We start from the raw sequence: 18383 nt of genomic DNA, 5'->3' as shown, positions 1-18383 counted from the left end.
CAAATTAGCATTCAATAAAATAATTTATGTTTGTAACAAAAAAAAGAGGCTGTTTCTGTCCTGGTGTTGTTTATGCTACTGATCTCTGTGCGGGGGTGGTGGGGGGGGTAGGATTAGTGTAGGACTGGGGAGCTGAGAGGTGAGTAAGTCCCCAGCACTGCGGACCGTCCTTTGGCGCCCGTGTATGACGGATGGTGCAGCTGTCTACACGATAACGCCTCAAGAGGAGGACTTCCAGCTGCACATGAACCTGTCCATCCAGCAGATCCCTGGCCTCCTGATTACTGCCTAGTGCATTTTATATTGGAAAAACACGAATAACTTTAAAACCTACTATTAAATCAATACTTTACCCCCCCCCCCCCCACATATATATATATATGCATATACATATGTAAGCTTTCAACTGAACGTGAAGAACGTGCAAACTGCAGCCATTTGTATATCTCCACCTGAAGCAGGGCCAAACGCTAAGCTCACTGCACCTGGCGTGATTTACCTCGTCATCTTCCTGCCGGTGTGTCCGAAGAGGGTGTTTCTGATAGTCGGAACGCGGCGTTTGGCTTGGCCGACGCTCCCGGGGAATTTACGAGGAAGGCAGACATAGGCTATGAAGCACACGTTAAACTGTGGGGGCCTGAAGACCTCAAGATGTTCAGGGTAGGGTTGGGTAACAGCAGGGCACCAGCGATGGAGCCGAAGTCAAACATTCTGGTGCAAACCACCCTCCCACCCCCGCCCTCTTGGTACGATCCGCCCCGTCCCTTTCGTGTCAGTTTCTATTCTTAAAACGAACAAAAACAAACGCGGAGTCCCTTCAGCGCTGAGCACGCAGTTAGCGGCAGTGTAGGGTGTCCGTAATTGATGGGTCGGGTCCCGCCAGCTTGCTCGTCTCTGGGGCCTCTGGAGTTGTATTATGTGTCTGTCACTAATGGCTCAGGAATGTCGCATTAGTCAAGGCCCACACGCGTGACAACGACGCGACACCGGCGTTTAAAAGGGGACCTCAAAGCCACAGAGCCTGACACGGACAAACCCCAGAAACATAACCCGTAACCGAAATGTATGGCTCTGGTTTCAATATCACAAGAAAACAATACGATACGCTCTTTCATGTGGGCAATAAATTCTTATGGCATAAACGGGGCTAAAAGGACTGATGTGATTTTAGACTAGATCAGGCTGCTCTTTTCATGTTTTTACTGCTAAGTACTATTTTATTTATTAGTCGCCGTTAAGGCCACTGTAGGGCGTCAGATTGATTAACAATTTCGCTTTTCAAATGTGTATCTTTTACCAAGTCTACCGCGGCCCGCCGGAGGGTCTCCACGCCTACGCCGGGCACACGATCTGCCGCTTCTCAGTGACCTGAAGTAGCTTCAGGGAAGGTTGCAGATTCTGGCTACGCTGGACCGCAGTGTGTCTCCTGTCCTGCGGGGAGGGTGAGGAGGTGCAGGAGGAGCACTCCCTCCAGCCTGAGCTTTGAGCTCTGGACGGGGATACAGGAAGAAGCCTGTCAGGCTGAAGTAAAGGAACCTCATCCTGAGCTGTTGATAAAGAAGCAAAGGGGGGGGGGGGTGCGTTCAGAGAGACTTCTATTACTTGGGGGGTGGAAGAGCAGGAGCAAGCCTTGCATCTGCTGGCACGAGACTGCAGTGCCTAACTCAGGTCCCCCTACTCACTGCAGACCAAACGCAGACCCATGGCTGAGCCTGGCCAAGCCCCCAGCTCCATCAGCTGCTCCCCACCAGTGCTGCTCCCTCCCCCTGGCCAAGTGGCCCAACTCCTGGCCCACAGCCAGCCCCAGTGGATCCCGACCAGTACAGAATGAGCCGTAAATTTTTTAAAACATGCATTGTTGTTTTATATTATTGTTGTTTTTTTTTTAACCCATTGCCCGTAGAAACCCTGCAGAATGTTTCCGGCTGCCTGCTGCTCTGCCAGGAAGATGCGGCGGGTGGCCCCTGGGGGCCCAGGCGCCCCGTGGGGGGGCTGCCGCCTGCCTTCCTGGACAAATAAACCCGGCTCGGCCCCGAAGCAGGAAGCGGCTCCGGAGAGGCCCATCGGCCTGCATCCTGCCCTGGTGGCTTCCTGTGTCACACGGGGCTGTTATCGCCGGCCGGAGGCACGCCGCTCCCCCCGCCGCTCCCCCCGCCGCTCCTCTAGCCCCTGGAGGTGGCGCTGCCGTGCCTTTGTCCAAGGACGCCGGCTTGTTTGTTCAGCTGGATGGGCCCGAAATGGCCGTAATGCCACGCAGTAAGGAGGTAACGAGAGCCCCACTGGACAGAACGGGCTAGAACATTATTCGACATCATTAGTCGGTCATTGCCGTCTGTATCTGTGGCCTCCCCCCACCCCCGTGATTTGCTTGGCTCTCCGGCCCCCTGGCTTTCCTCAGACAGGATTTCTGCACCGTTCCAGTGACATCATCTCTCATCCTTGCAAGCGAAAACCAGGAGGGGGGGGGGAGGCATTGAGGGGAACGAGTATGAGAGGCAGAGGACCAAAAAAGGAAGAGGGACATTGTTTTTTTTTTCTCCTGAATAACTCTCCTCCTCCCACTCCGTTTTCCCTGCCCCAGGCTCTGATGACCTGCTGCAGTTTTTCCATAGATTCCAACTTATATCGCTAAGTAAAATTGAGTATGATAAATACTGAGAGACATATGTTCACTGAAAAAAGTTAGATACATGTGTCTGCTGGAGCGAGCGGACTGGGGGGGGGGGGGGGTGTATGGGTGGGGTAGGTGGGGGGTTGAAAGTGCAAGGTGCACAGCCCTTTTTGTGCTCCTGCAAGGGCTTGCAGGGGCTTGCAGGGATTTCAAGGGGGGGGGGGGGCACGGACGGTCCCATTGTTCTGGCACATTCTTCCCAATGTCAGACGGGGACAAACAGGCAGAGAGGAGTGACGCACTGACCGATCTGTGGCCTTCTTGCGCCCTTAAGGTGGAAGGTGTTGGGGGGGGGCGGGGTGAGGTCACCACATGCAAAAAAGGGCACTCGTTACCCAGAATCACTCACCAAAGCTTGAACTCCCATAATGCATTTTTGTTCAAGAAACACTTAAACACAACGGCATCAGCGCATTGTAGGAATCCAACATGGCATCATCACGCCGTCAATCAGAATAAAGACAGTGCAGTTCGCAGCTATATTAAATATGTCTGATCCCGGGACCAGGTTTTACGAGTAACTGATACAGATGACCCGCGTAGGGGTGAATTTCCTGGTGCCGTGTGTCCCGGCGTATGTTCAAGGTGCAGCAAGTCCCCCCTCACAGAAGGTGAGGGACAGGTGTTTGGAGACAGGAGGTGCCTTCTGGCTGTGGGGTGTGGCGGGGGGGGGGCACACCTGTCCCTGCTCAGCGCGGAGACTCCGGTTACACCGGGAGGGAGGCTGGGGCGTGTGCACAGGCTGCGAGGTGGCTGCGTGTGGGTCATGGTGGCACGCACACACGTGCAGACGCACAGGCGGGAGCAGTGGTCCGCAACAGACTCCCCCCCCCCCCCATCTTGGCCGGGGTTTCCTGCAGAGTGGCTGCAGCTGTTAGAGTGAAACACTAACTCTTTCTCCACCGGAGTGGAGCCTGCTTAAGGGTGGCCACTGGGCTGGGAAGCCAAAACAGCAGGCGGATTAAAGAAAAGGGCCCCCCCCCCCATAAGCCCCAGCCCCCAACCCTGCTTGGTGCTCCCCCACGGGCCAGACGGCCAGCTGGACCAGCAGGGGGACACGTTCTGTACCTACATGGGATCCTTAAGTACGTTCTGAAGCCTCACTTCACTCAGAACCCAAGTTGGACACCTGGAGCCCAGAACGCGCTTCTGTGACGGCGGCCAGGCGACCCCCCCGCCGGACTTCCCAGGATTCTGTGCCGCTGCAGGACACCATCACATCTACAGCTACAGATCTGTGCCCCCGTCTTACAACTCTACAAACAAAGATGGATGCTATGGAAAGAGAGAGAGGGAGTGTTAAGGAGACTAAGGGCTGAACGAAACGGCCGATGGCGCTGATCCAGTCCACCTCCCACACACACACTGAAGTCATTACTGAGCATTTTTTTTTAACCCAACCAAAAACAGTCTCTCCAGGAGAACAGCCAGAGAATTCCCACACAAACTGGGACAGCGGATCTGAAGTGGGACACCGACCCCCCCCCCCCAACCCTCTGACCTGCCCCAGATGAAGCCTTTCCAGATGTTCTCACATCCGTCCCACACCAGTCGGCGCCAGTGACACACACACGGACACACACACACACACGGACACACACACACACACACACACACACACACACGGGCAAAAAGTTTATGCCAAGTGCAAACACATGGTGCCTCAGGGAGATACAGTCACCAAACGCTAGCAGTTAGCAGAACGCCCAGGCCAAACAGATTCTCTCCCTGTGGTCGTCGAGAAGGAGCTGCGCTTTCCATACCTGTCACATCTCCATCTCGTCAGCTGCATCTCAACTCACATGAAACCTAGAGGTTCCTGAGCCTGATCCATAAACAACGCGGACCGAGATCTCCAGGTTGGTATGTGCACCGATGGTACAACTAAAGGTTTTTGGAAGGAAATAAACAGATTTAGAAAATGCACTGTGCCAGCCCATTGTGTATGTGTGTGTGTATGCATGGTGGGGGGGTTGCTGGCCCTTCAGCTTCCAGGTCCGGGGCCGACGTGATGAAAGTGTTTCTCGCTGTAGACAATACAGGCTGCCAATTAGCGCCTCTCACTGACATGTTAAATGGGTAACAAATGGCTAATTGACTCCCCCCCCCCCCCCCCCCCCCACACCGCTCACACCTGAGATCAAAGCACCAATCAAGAGAAAGATGCCACACCTCAAAAAACAGAAACAACACAGTGCACCATGCGGGAGACGCGATGCGAGGCTCCTGCCACAGGGGAACGGGTCAGGTTAATATTACATAATAAGGTTATTATTACAGTCAGGGTTGTCTTTGGGGAATGACCTTCTCCTTGCCCATGTTCTGGGTCGGTAGCCATTTTTAAGTGACTAGCTCTACATTTACATTTATATTTCTGACACTCATAGCGACATACTTTTATGAGGAAGCAGCGGCAGACGGTCCCTGGACCTATTTGTTGTTAAGGGCCTTGCTGAAGGGCCCAACAGTGACATCGCTCTGCCGACCCCGGGATCTGAACCTGTGACCTTCTTTCGGCAGGGTGAGGCCTAACTAAATAGGTAAAAAAAAAGTGTACTGGTGGAAGACATGGCGCTACCAGGCGAAGGTTGCAGGTTCAAGCCACATGTCAGGTACGGCCGTGTTACGCTTCACCAAGCGACTGGAACTGACTCCTTCCATACAATATCCAGCTCTGTCAATGGATTTAAAATGCACTCAGTGGCCAGTTTAGTAGGTACACATGCTTGTTATATGACATGGCGGTTCCAGTGTCTCGAAAACAGCTGCCCTCCCGGGATTTTCACTCATTATAATAGTCTGGAGCTTACAGGGAATGGCGAGAACAAAAAACATCCAGTCATGCCGGAGAGTTACGTCACCGAGAAGCACCATGTTAATGAGAGAGGTCAGAGGAGGATGGCCAGACTGGTTAAAGCTAATGGGAAGGACGCAGGTGAAAAGATAACGGCTCAGTACAGCAGCGGTGTGCAGGAAGGCGTCCCACAACTCTTGGGTTGGTTGTGGTCTTGGAGTCAAAGGGAATCCTTCGGGGTGCTATGTAGGGCTATGTAGGGCTATGTAGGGCTGCCTAGTGAAGAGGCCCATGTGTGTACAGCTTCTCGAATGGTAACATCGGCAAACTGCATCTGCTGTGTCGAGGCTGTGGTGCGACGTACCAGAGCTTCTTTGCCTGGAAGGTCTCCTGCTGTAATCTTCAGCGGGACTGTGGTCACATCCCTCAACCGCACTTTGCTCCGAACCGATGGCTCAGACCGAATGAAACTTCTGTGATTTTCGAAAGGCAATTCTGCCGCCAAAGGTGATATTGTTTGGGGTGGGGGGATGGGGGGGGGGGGGGGGCGCTGTCCTGCTGGATAGGTTTTTGTTTCTGGGTTCAATGAGCACTGAACACCAGCTGGAGCCTGTGGGAAGGAAGGAGGGGGGCACAAGGTGACAGGAAGTGGCGGGGGACAGGAAGTGGGGGGGGGGCGGACAGGAAGTACCACCGCTGGTCTGAGCTTCGCTTCCACACCTCTGCTTGGCTCCCTGCCACCCTCTCCTGCCCCTTTATCCTGCCCCACTACTGAAGAAGACACACACACACACACACACGCACATGTAGGGTATACATATCCTTATGGGGACCGCTCATTCATTTCAATGGGAAAAATGCTAACGCTAACTATGACAACCTTAACCCCTACCCTGCCCTAACCATAACCATAAGTAACCTAACAAAATACAAGAGTTTTTGCATTTTTAGTTTTTTCATAGCAGTCACCGATTTTTATAAAATAGAGTTCCTGGTCCCCATAAGGGAGAAAAAATGGATATTTATCACGTTATGGGGACATTATGTCCCCATAAGGATAGGTAAACCCGCTCGCATACACACACAGATACACACACACACAGACACACAAACCTGTACTCATATCTTAACCTTAAGTAACCAAACTAAATACGAGACTTTTGGCATTTTTAAGTTTTTGATTGCAGTGACAGATTTTTATAAAAACCAATAAACTGATAAAATGTCCTCGCAAGGTCAAAACAACAGGTTTTTATCACATTGTGCCCTGCTGTGGGGTGGGGGTTGGTGGGGGTCCACAGGCACACTAAGCCCAGTTTACTTCTCCACCGATCCCCCCCCCCACACACACACCGCAACACTGCATTCCTTCTGAAGTGTGTCTACAGACTGATTTAGTTAATTGTCAACAACGGGCCTGATTCACATAGTACCTCAGAGGTACAGCCCCCCCTTCCACCCCCCCATCACAGAGCGCTTCGACTGGGAAGGGCATGGTTACGAAACAGTGAAGAACGGGGGGTCGCTACCTTCTTCATGCCATAATTAGGTATTAAACTATTGTACGTATTTTCAGCGAGTAAATGGAGAATAAGCCGTAAGGTCGTCTCTAAGTGCTGGGGCATGGAGGTGATCAACGTCGGGGGGGCTGGAGCATGGGATGGTGCAGAATGAACAGCAATGGGCAGTTCAGGTTTGGGGAGTAGGGGGGTGAGAACTGGGAAGGCACCTTGCAGCAGCTGGTCTCCATTATCCAAGCAGGGGGGCGCAAAGGGGTAGGGGGGCACGGGGGGAGCATAGACCACAGGCGCCAGGAGGGGGGCAACAGGTCAGGGAGGATGAAGATTATCAAAATACAAGCAGGCAGCAGGCCCATGTGGTAGGTGTGTGTGTGTGTGTGTGTGTGTGAGCGAGTATACACGATGTCCCCACAATGTGATGAATACCAGTTTTTTTTCCTTATGGGGACCAGTTTCCAGGTCCCCATAAGGGAAAACTCAATTTAATAAAAATCTGTGACTGCAATGAAACTCTTGTATTTTGTTAGGTTACTTATGGTTATGGTTAGGGCTGGGTAGGGGTTAAGGTTGTCATAGTTAGCGTTGGCATTTTTCCCATAGAAATGAATGAGCGGTCCCCATAAAGATATGTTTACCTGACTGTGCATGTGTGCATGTATATGTGTGCGTGTGTGTGTGTATATGTGTGTGTGTTTGTGTGTGTATGTGTGTGCTGGTGGGGTATTCCTTTGCTTGATTCAGCGAATCAGTGTCACAGGATGTTGGTCGGTTGTGTGTTTAATTCCATTTCCTGTTGAAAGATAATCCTTTCCTGTCCATGTCTTCCCACCCCCACAGAAGAGGGGAGGCGGGGGGGGGGGGGGGGGAAGCAAAAAGAATCTCAAAACTAAATTCAGAATTCAGGAGGACTGTAGCAGGACAACAACAACAACAACCAGCAGAGAGCAGCATGCAACCAAAGGAAAAGAGCCGTTTATCTGTCTCCTCTCCAGCAGCTGGTTAACAGCCAATGAGTGACTCCGTAGCCAAAGGCTCCGCCTGCTGGGTTTGATCAGCTCAGGTGCAGCTTCCCAGTGACAGAGGCTTTGAACAAAACCTGATTTCTCCATAACACACTGTCTCCTGTATCCCACATACCGCCATTTCAAATGCGAAACCACCCCGCTTTCCATTTTCATACCATACCATTGTCATGCGCGAGTACCATGCCTGTAACAAGAAATAGATTTTTTTTTTTTTTTTTGGGTGGGACCCCCTCTGCAGATTTTGGCAACTGGTGGTGGGGGGGGGGTGTTCCCTCTCATTAGAATACAAGTGGAGGGGGGACCTTGTTGAAGCAAATTTCAAGGGGGGTGTAAACTTTCAGCCTTGGAAATGTACTCCATTGCTATGTCTTTGAAAGTTCGGTGTAGGAGCTGAGAGGCTTCCTCACGTTCTACAGAGATCCGTGTGACGTGAGCGGAATGAGGGACAGGTCTCTGATGATGGGCCAGCAACAGGAGAACATGAAGTCAAATATAAAATAGGTTTTAAATCGCCACACCATGGCTGGGGGGTAACCAGTAAGGCTCCCCCAACTGCATTATGGTTTTTAAAATCAAGTGTTTATATCAGAAAAATATAGAGGCCGACGTGACGCAATCTGTTGGGAAAAAAATCATATTGGGAAGTTTAGACTCACCAGGAAAAACCCCATTTCTACCCAAATTATGCCAGCAGTGCAGCAAAATGTGATAATGTTCACACTCAGCTCGGAGAAACTGTAGCAGAGTAAGACTCAAAACTGATCAAATGAGTAAAACGGCTGGTAAAACATAGAGTTGTTTTCATTAAAGAGACCATACAATTCAGCAGGGAGTCCAGGGCCACTGGCATCTATCTTCAACCTCGTATGTCCAGCCAAACACACACAAATAATGTTTCTATGTGGAAACTGACATCAATAAACTGTGGCCATTAAAGTCTAATCTAGAGTAGCAATGTGTGTAACAATGAAACGGATCACAAATGGATCATAAACTGTGCGATTGTGTGTAACACAGTCTGAAATTTCTATTTGTGGGATTAATAAAGTTAGTCTATATCTTTTTTTATATATAAGTTTGAGCTCAGGAAGAAATCCTGAGAAATGCTGTCCTCTTCATGGTATGTCATCTCTACAGCATCACTCTGACGTACCCCAGCAAGAAGTTCTTTAATCAAGACGGAATAAAGACAGAATTAAAAAAAAAAACTAAAGAAATTACAATCTCACTGTAAAACGTACAACCGCGTACAACCGCGATAGATGTGGGCACGTTGCTTTCTTGAAAAAACAGAAACGAGAAATGGCGCCCTCTAATGGTTAAATATCAGAAACATACCAGAAACAGCAGCGCAGTCAGAGTTAACAAGGAGGTTTATTATTTTTTTTGAACAAACCATCACCAATATACATTTTATTCATAGTTTACAATCCATAGTGTTATATATTAGCAACATACATATAAATGACTCAGCTTTGACCCACTTTTTCCAGAAACAGTATGAATTCTACATTTCTAATAAACAATTGCAGAAAACGAAAACATCACCACAGAAATCAACCAGTAAAATAAGTACAACCCAGACAAAAAAAAAAAAGTAAGATATCATAAAAAAGAATGAAAAGATGGGGGGTATTTGAGTGCATTAAGGCTCCAGGTACAGAATGTTATGGGTTCAAAACTCATTGTTGAAAAGGAAAAACATGATTAATGAGCAAGGACTTTAACCCCAGTTACTCCAGGGATATTAGCTCATATATGAAATTAGGGGTTTAGTAGCAGTAGTACTACTTATTAGTAGTAGGATTGTAGTCTTCGAAGAATTTCCTGGCACGGCTCAGGCTCTCTTCATCCGTATTTTTGCAGTAGACACGGATTACCGTCTCTGAAAACCTCTCAGGGAGGATCGCGGAGACCTATGGTTGGAGTGTTAAACACTGCATAAGTTACCATGTAGTGATCGGGTTCTTTCCCAGACTACATTGGAATGACCAGCTGATAACATCCTCCATATAAAAATTGGGGAGTTGTTGCATAATGTTTGTGCAATTCATGTATCCAAGACCAGCCAAGACAGGTAAGAGATACAGTTCTTCCCATTTATACAGCCGAACTCTGTGTCCCTTTGGTAGGATGGGGAACAATGTCAGAGCCAGAGCTGATGTTTGGATGAGAATCCCTGGGAGCCGGATATCATACCTGATCCTTAGTGATTGTGATTGCGCGGTCAGGGTCATCTTTGCTGTAAAACCGCATTCTATTGATTGGGTTCTCCTCCTTCATTCCATAGTCCATCCTAATTTCCTGAATGATGGTATAAAGAAACACCAGATGAACTGTAGTGTTGGTCAAATCAACCAATTACAGTGAACATGTTTGTTCTGATGAGTAATATGACAAATGGCAGGCAATCAGAAATCTATTTCCAGGGAAGAATAAGGACAATATGGGTTGGCCTACTTGGACTTACGTCAATGACAAAGTCTTCTTCGGCAAGTCTGATGTCATTTCTGGTCTGAGTTTTGAACCACCAAAGAATTTCATCCTAAGGAAATGCAGATTTCTGGATTAAAAACCACAGTAATTGGCAGTCAGAGATGTATATGAACAGCACTCTAAACCTTCCTCCCCTCAGCGTTAATCTGTGGTTATTCACCTTGGTCACAGTGGATGGGGGTCGCCGTTTCTCAAACACAAGCCTGTAATGCTTGCGGCTCTCAATCTTCTCCAGGATCATCCGTGCCTCAGCAAGATTCTGCTCAGTGGAGTTCAAGATCTCATGAAACACATGGTCTAGGGGGAGAGATTGACAGTCCAGCTGACAAATCAGCAGAGTGTTCGAGGAAATCCCACTCCACAGACACATCCAAGATTTTCAGATCTCAAACAAGACAAATAGCTATGGAATTTTCTCGAACACACCACACAGTTCTTGAAGGTATGCATGAAACTTGTATTTCTTCAGTTCTCCATATAAACCTGGTTGATTTAGAGATGATCAGCAATACTGATAAGATCCCTTCCATTTTCTAACAAGATGCCAACTAGAAGGCCTGACCTGTCAGCTTGGTGTAGGCCTCCATGTCATCGATAGCAGTGGAGAGGTTAAACATCTGGCCATCAGAGCCAGAGATCTGGATATACTTGTCAGCCTTTTCAAAAGCCTCTGATATCCTGAAAAACAGAAGGGAAAATCCTCATCAAAAAAAAGAACTGGGTTCTCCTAGAAATCTAAGCAGTGACTGTATCACCTGAGGCATCTGAGGAAATTCTAAATGTCCTCTGTGCTGCAAAAAACCTTCTACAGCACGACTGTGGGATCTGTGATTTCTGGGAGCATCACTGCCTGGTATGGCAGCTGTAGAGCCCAGAAGAGGGCGATATGGAGCACACAGAGAATCACCTGAGAACCACAAAGATTGTACTTTTGGTCTTGACAAGAAAGATCTTGCAAGATCAGTAGGACAGAGAACACACCAATTGTGGACTGAGCCATCACAGCAGCACGCAATGAATCATGGGATTGCTCTCATTTGGCAAGGATGCACCTGATCCATCCCCGGTATTTGGGGCTGAGCAAGACCAGCATTTAGGGATTTTTACTGTCCTCTGATCTTGTGATCGTAGTGTTGGAATTGGTCTTCGGCAATAGAAGATGACGTAAAACAGGCACACGAGAACACAGGTATGGTCAAGCACACAGACAGAACTCCCTGGCCTGCAGGACATCAGCACCCAGCGATGTAGGTCCAGGACATTACATATCATCAGAGAGACTCACCGCCCAGTGGCTGTTCTCAGACAGGTGCCTCACGGCATCCAACCTCTCCAGCTTCTGCCCCTGTTTTCCACTTTACATTATCCTAACCGATTCAACTAACAAACCTCACTCCACTGGCCAGAGAGAAGCTCCCCAGTGAAGACCAGGCAGTAGATAAAGTATGAACCAGGCTTCTCCAGCACAGATTACCCCTGGGCTTTGCTGCAAACAGTAGTTTCTGACTTCCGGTATTGAACACAGATTCTGGAGGACAGTACATGGCCTGTGGCTTTGCACACAGCAGCACTCACATTCTCTGAATGATGTGCACCACTCTGTGCTGGTAGGCCTTCTGGTGGAGACGGTGTCTGGTATGAAACATGTCATAGAGGTTGTGTGCTTCCTGAAAAGTAGCAGTTTACAAGAGTACAGTCAGCACTACCTTACAGAATGTCAAGAAAGAAATTAACATGGACACTGAATTAATATTCAATATTGATTAACTTCTGAATAAATTCAAGAACCTTTTATGAGATAATGTTTAACTAGTTAAGTATTACCAGTAACATCTCCAGTAATAAGCACATATTTATATGTAGAAATATAAAAAGGATATTTACAAGTACTTAAATTAAACCATTTCCAATGATAATTCAAATATAGTTTCTCTTTTGAACCTTTATTATATTACATGTATTATTATACATATAAGTGATAAAATTCATTTCCAAAGAAAGGCAAAGATTAGAGCAAACACCTTATCTCTGGTACAAATATGCATCTTCCCGTCCACGTCACACACACGGGCTAATTTCAGGAAACGTTTGTAATCAAAATTGTTCTGGATGCCCAGGTGGTGACAGTCTCTAATAGGGGACACAAGATAGATGAGATCAAAGGCAGGTAGAGCTGCAGGACCAAAAGCTTAAACATAAGGATGAGAATTTATGGATTAGGTTTAAATTGAGGAAAACCAATTGTCATAGAAGGACAACTTAATAACCAATAATTTGAGTAACAGAATAAGGGCTGGTTTTAATAAATCCAAGTGCAACAATTATCATACCACTTTAGTCAGCTGGTTCTGATAATCACTGACCTCCATCAGAGCTAAGAGGTACAGAAGCCTTACCTAGCAAAATAATCCCACTTGTCCACATCGACGCCATTTGTTTTATTCGCCACTATGTCATACAGGAAGGACTTGGATTCCGGGCGACCTTTGTACTTCCACTAGAAAGAGGAGATGAAAAACACACAGCAGAGACGCTAAAGCTTGGATCAGAGTCCGTTCCTTTTGATCGCTGCTGCTTTGACACAAGTGAGAGAAATCAGAGTATAAAAAATAAATATAATCATATACTATAATAGTATAATAATGTGTTTCACCCTAGTAACTGACAGCAAAGGTTCACATACTTTTCACACACAAATATGCAATGTGGGGGGGGCAGCATGGTGGAGCAGTGATTAGTGCTGCTGCCTCACAGCAAAGTCCTGGGTTCGATCCCTAGGTGGCGTGTGGGACCTTTCTGTGTGGCGCTCACATGCCCTCCCCATATTCTTGCGGATTTCTACCAGGGGTCTACAGTCCAAAAGTGTGTGTGACAGGTTAATTGGCAACTCTAAGTTGGCTCTGTAATTGGTCGAGTGTGAGTGTTTGCACCCTGCAGTGTGTTGGTTCCTACCCATACCCCTTGTTCCCAGGATAGTCTCCAGTCCCCCCCAAAATCCCAGTTGGGATTAAGCAGTTACAGTGATGGATGGATATGTAACATGGTTAGTTTTCCTTAATAAATAAAAGAACAAGATTAATGTTTTGTTTAATTTGATTTTCATTATGTAGTTAAAAGGACCATTTCTTCTGATCATTTATCCAGAAAGAGTAAAAATTCACAAACTTTCAAGCACCACTGTATTTTCCTCATTAGCTATGTTTTTTGTTGACATAAACCTTCCTGAAGAACCATTTGCTTTATTTCCTCTGCAAGTTTTGACTGAACTAACACATTAAACAACTTCTGCCAAAGCAGGGGTCTGGGGCTTCCTTTGGTTATGGGCCAACCCAGGAAAAGATGGCCGACCCCAGCCACACCCCCATCTACAGTGTAAAACACAACACAGATGTAATCACTGAGCACATAAACCCGCCTTCGGATGTAGCAAGCGACAGACACAGAGAAGTAAACTGTCAGCTTCGTAGCAGCTGGCTTCATAAAACTCCACCATCACTGAGACTGAGACTCACAGCAGCCTGATCCTGACTGAGGGACGAGGGCGGCTCCAAGGGGCCGGCAATCTGCTCCTTGATGAAATCCAAGTCTTCCGGCAGCTTGAGTCTGTACTCCTCCATGACCCCCTTCAAGCCGTTCACCTCGACCATGTGATCAAACATGTCCACACTGGCCTTCTCATGCTAGGACAGACAGACACACACACATGGAAAGACACTGTTGAACCAGGTAGATGCAGGTTTAACACTGATCCATTATCTGACATGAAAGACCTAAAAATCCCAACAAACAACCATTAAAAAACCATTACCTTCCAGTTCAACCCAGGGCGCATTTTTGGGATAAACATTCCATCAAACATATGAGAGAAAGGGCCATGTCCTAAACACAAGAAGAGTTCAGATTTTAATACCAGGGTACTGTTTAGACTTTGATTAATGTTTAGACCTTATAGATCTTTCAGCAATATATTATCCTAATTTACCCAGAAAGCAAAATAATGATAAAACAGCTGTGAAAAGCCACACAGCCGTGGAGAGAGAGCAGGGCAGCTGGAACAGACACTAACGCATACAACATGCACAGCTTACCCAGGTCATGGCAAAGACCAGCAATCTGCACACACAGCTCGTCCCTGGGGCTGATGCCCAGCTCTGGTTGCCGTTCACTCAGGGCCCGGACCAGCTGACCAGCCAGGTGTGCCACCCTGCAAGAGGAACCGGAAGCCAGACATCACCTCCAGGGGATCTGAGTACTCTTAGGCAAACATGCACTGACTGGCTGGTACACAACTTTACAAGGAATAAAGCTTAATACTGAAGTAATTTGCAGGAAGAAAACTTCACACCTTTTAATAAACTTTGCATCCCAGGCCAGATCAAAACAGAGGATGAAACACAGAATTTTACACGTTAGACACAAAAGAATGAATGAACACAAACTTGCCCGATGGAGTGCTCAAAGCGGTTGTGGCTGGCTCCCGGGTACACAGAGTATGCCCCCAGCTGCTTGATGTAACGCAGCCTCTGAAACTGCGGGGTGTCGATGATGCACACCAGTAGGTGGTGTAACTCAATGTGTCCATGGATGGGGTCATTGACCAACTGTGAGGGACGAGAGCACCTCTGTGATGGCCCAACCTACTTTTGACCACCAGCAGATGTTCTTAACATTTTTTGCACCATGACCCAATTTTTAGCATGCCAGCTCATTCACTACCCTGTATCAAGTATAGGTTTAAATTAATGCTATGATAAAGTATGCAGTGCACTCTGAAATTTGTACCAATCAGTACCTATCACACAAATCTGATTGGATGGGCCAGTGAATTTTAAATTAAGCATCTGTGGTGTGGCTTCTTGGATTGGTTGAGTGGTCACTAGTTTTGCACTAAACATTTGCAGACCCAAGACCCATTTATATAGGTTAATTCTAGGATTGGGGCTCGGAAATCTGATCATGGATCAGCACAGGAGCTTGCTGGTTTGCATTTCCAACTCTGCCTCACAACCCTTTCAGAAATTGCCGTGACCCAAATTTGTCACGACCCATGGGTTGAGAATCATTGCTCTACAATGAGCAAACATCCAGCTTTACCTTGTCCTTGTTGGTGTACATCCTCTTAGTTGGATTAGTTATTTTCTTCTCCTTAGGGCTTAGAGAGGAGAACAACCACAGCAAGAAAGAGTTAGCCAGCAAAACAACAGACTGGTATGACTGCATGTTTTGTCTTAGGAGAGACTAGCACATGACTGATGGCAGCACAATAACCCTACTCACCCAGCCTCCCTCTTCTCTAGCTGAGAGAGAGTGGGAGGGAGAGTAAGAGGATGCTATAGGTGTGATGCATTGTAAGATCTCTTCAAGGGCTTGAATGATTAGAGATAAGCAAAATCCATTAACCTTCCCTGATGAGTGTCTGTATGAGTAATACTCACATCAAAACCTGTTGGGGTTGCAGATACTCGGAACTGATGCTCCAGCTTAGGGCGCTCCTCTTCAAGCTGATCCGCCTCTACGTTTTTCTGTAAAAGCATCAATCTGCAAGTTATTCAAAGGCACTATATGTTTAGGTTTACGATTAGCTCACAAACACTTGGACCTGCATCAGATATACTGGATGCTTCTCCTCTAACTCCACCTCCTTGAGGTGCAGAGCCAATGCAGGTTCAGAGGTGGTGCTGAAGGTTGGTGTAATCCTCAGGCAGCATATTACCACCCCAGTGATAATTGTTTTGTTTTGCAAAACAAAAGGAGAAAAAGGGTCAACTGACCATTCCACCCCAAATGGGCAAACAGGCTAGAAATTAGTAATGCACATCAAATATGTTAGAATATATTAAACATGCATGTCTTTGTGGATCTTCACTCTATCATTACAGTAAAGTGTTGTGAACTATGACCTGTCTGTTGTTTCCCAGTTTGGCCAGTGGGTGTCACTGGTCATGTTGTTCTGTTCCCAGTGTTCCCCTAGGTTTACCCCCATTCCATGCTTATTTGCATTACGAAAGCTCTATGAAGCTATCATGTATAATGTATTATACATATCTTCCTAATGCAGTACAAAGAATCCATAATTCGTATACCGACCATTATAATGCATTATGAAGGTATTTAAAGTGCATTATACATGAGCACTTCACAGAGCATTCATGATGCATTATAATGGTCAGTATCTATAGTGCAGTATAGATGAGCGCTTCATAAGCAGTGATAATGAGTGATAAAACATAGCTATAATGTATTATGCCTTTTTATAAATATTTATAGCTGTGTTTATAATACTTTATGAACGCATTATAATGCATTATGAGGGTATCTATAATGCATTTATATGACTGCTTTAAGCAACGTGTTATCACTATTAATTTTGGATTTCTGGCCATGTGCATCTCTGGGTGTCTCTATGTATTTCATCATTTCTCACCCATTTTTTACAGTGTAACGCAGGTAATGGAAAGGGGATCATGCTTACTGGGGAGGGGACTGGGAATCACACGCACCTGGAAGAACATGGAAGGAGATACCATGGAAGGAGATACAAGCACTTGGAAAAGAACAGAGAGACAATATTGTGCTCAGTAATACCTCATAGAAATGATTCCTCACAATGGGTTGTGGGAATTATGGGTGGGCAGTACACCAGTCCCATCGTCATTACCAGTGTGATTGTGTGCCCAATTATACAACAGCCTATTTATTGAAAAAATAAAGCATTTTATTTTCTTCAAAGCTTCAGTTCTGAATACTTGTCATTATATAGTATATATACCCGGTTTATCTGTGTTGTGTGAATTTTCTATGAAACACACTCTGACGCTGTGTCATGATAGCAAATGAGCAAATAAACAGATTTTGTATAATTATACATGTGTATATGTAATTATACATTTTAAAAAAATAAACCGGCTACATATATATAATAGCAAATTAAAAGGTGAAACATTTCGGCTAAATCCGCATATATATGCGCCGCTGCCTTCATGGGTGCCTAGTAAAAGGCACAACTGTCCAATTAACACACGGTGACACTGTGCCAAAAGTAGCCACTTAAGCTCGATATTGGCTAATAAAGATAAGAAAGGTTAGGAAAGAGGAATAAAAAGGACATGAGTGGAATGTGGGAACCAGCTGAGACGTCAACAGGAGAGGAGACTCTCGTTCCACAAAGAGGGTGGGGTGTCTGTGTTATTTGGAACTGGTTTGGTTTCAAATCACCCAACATGGAGCAAACATCAGTGTTATGCAAGAGATGTCGCTGTGTCATGATAACAAAAGGTGGAAACACCGGCAACCTGTTAAATCACTTAAAAACACACATGTCCGTGAATATGAAGAGCTGATGCATTGTTAACTCTCCCTCCTTATCCACTTAAAGTTACTCTGCATGACACATCATTTAAATATTTCCCTGTATGTCTTAGTAGGCGTGTGGCTCAATGCTTTCATTTGTGTGTTCTTGCAAATTTCTGTAACAAATACAAACATGGAAGGAGATACAAGCACTTAGGAACGAACAGGGAGTTAATAGTATGCTCAGTAATACCTGGTAGACATAATTAATGTCGAAGTGGGTTTTGGGGATTGATCTGGTTATATACATACAGGGAATCACGGGAACTGGTACGGAAACAGGTCGCAGCTGTTAATTCTATGGAGAGATAAATGGGTGAAGGGGGGATGGTTGATGTGGTGGAGGTAGAGGATTGAGTTGTACCTTATACCCAGCTTAAATTACAAACCCCATTTCCTGAAAAGTTGGGACATTTTTAAAAATGCAACAAAAACAAAAATCTGGGATTCTTTAATTCATGTGAATCTTTATTTAACTGAGAGAAGTACAAAGAAAAGATTTTCAAAACTTGTACTGACCAACTCAG

At 46.4% G+C, this 18383-nt stretch overlaps 1 protein-coding gene and 1 long non-coding RNA gene across 2 annotated transcripts in view; both read right to left on the bottom strand.

The window, feature by feature from the left end:
- Nucleotides 1–9365: 9365 nt before the first annotated feature.
- The window catches only part of LOC111837111 (deoxynucleoside triphosphate triphosphohydrolase SAMHD1-like), a 67292-nt gene continuing 58274 nt past the window's right edge, over nucleotides 9366–18383 (bottom strand). Inside the window, exons 5-16 of the mRNA XM_072701810.1 lie at nucleotides 14950–14994; nucleotides 14595–14710; nucleotides 14315–14385; nucleotides 14019–14186; nucleotides 12903–13003; nucleotides 12528–12636; nucleotides 12082–12173; nucleotides 11069–11184; nucleotides 10667–10803; nucleotides 10481–10555; nucleotides 10210–10314; nucleotides 9366–9926 (exon numbers count right to left, since the gene is read on the bottom strand). Coding sequence (XP_072557911.1) covers nucleotides 9798–9926; nucleotides 10210–10314; nucleotides 10481–10555; nucleotides 10667–10803; nucleotides 11069–11184; nucleotides 12082–12173; nucleotides 12528–12636; nucleotides 12903–13003; nucleotides 14019–14186; nucleotides 14315–14385; nucleotides 14595–14710; nucleotides 14950–14994 — 1264 coding nt within the window. The 3' untranslated portion in view covers nucleotides 9366–9797. The remainder of the gene's footprint in view (nucleotides 9927–10209; nucleotides 10315–10480; nucleotides 10556–10666; nucleotides 10804–11068; nucleotides 11185–12081; nucleotides 12174–12527; nucleotides 12637–12902; nucleotides 13004–14018; nucleotides 14187–14314; nucleotides 14386–14594; nucleotides 14711–14949; nucleotides 14995–18383) is intronic.
- Nucleotides 15005–16077, bottom strand: LOC111837112 (uncharacterized). The gene is made up of 3 exons (XR_002836576.2): nucleotides 15942–16077; nucleotides 15601–15658; nucleotides 15005–15107 (listed from the first exon to the last, which is right to left on the bottom strand). It is a non-coding gene; the product is annotated as an uncharacterized lncRNA (long non-coding RNA).

Source organism: Paramormyrops kingsleyae, chromosome 18, assembly GCF_048594095.1.
Source record: "Paramormyrops kingsleyae isolate MSU_618 chromosome 18, PKINGS_0.4, whole genome shotgun sequence".
Classification (NCBI taxonomy): domain Eukaryota; kingdom Metazoa; phylum Chordata; class Actinopteri; order Osteoglossiformes; family Mormyridae; genus Paramormyrops; species Paramormyrops kingsleyae.
Note: the sequence above shows the minus strand (reverse complement) of the source record. Positions and strands in the feature narration are given on the sequence as shown.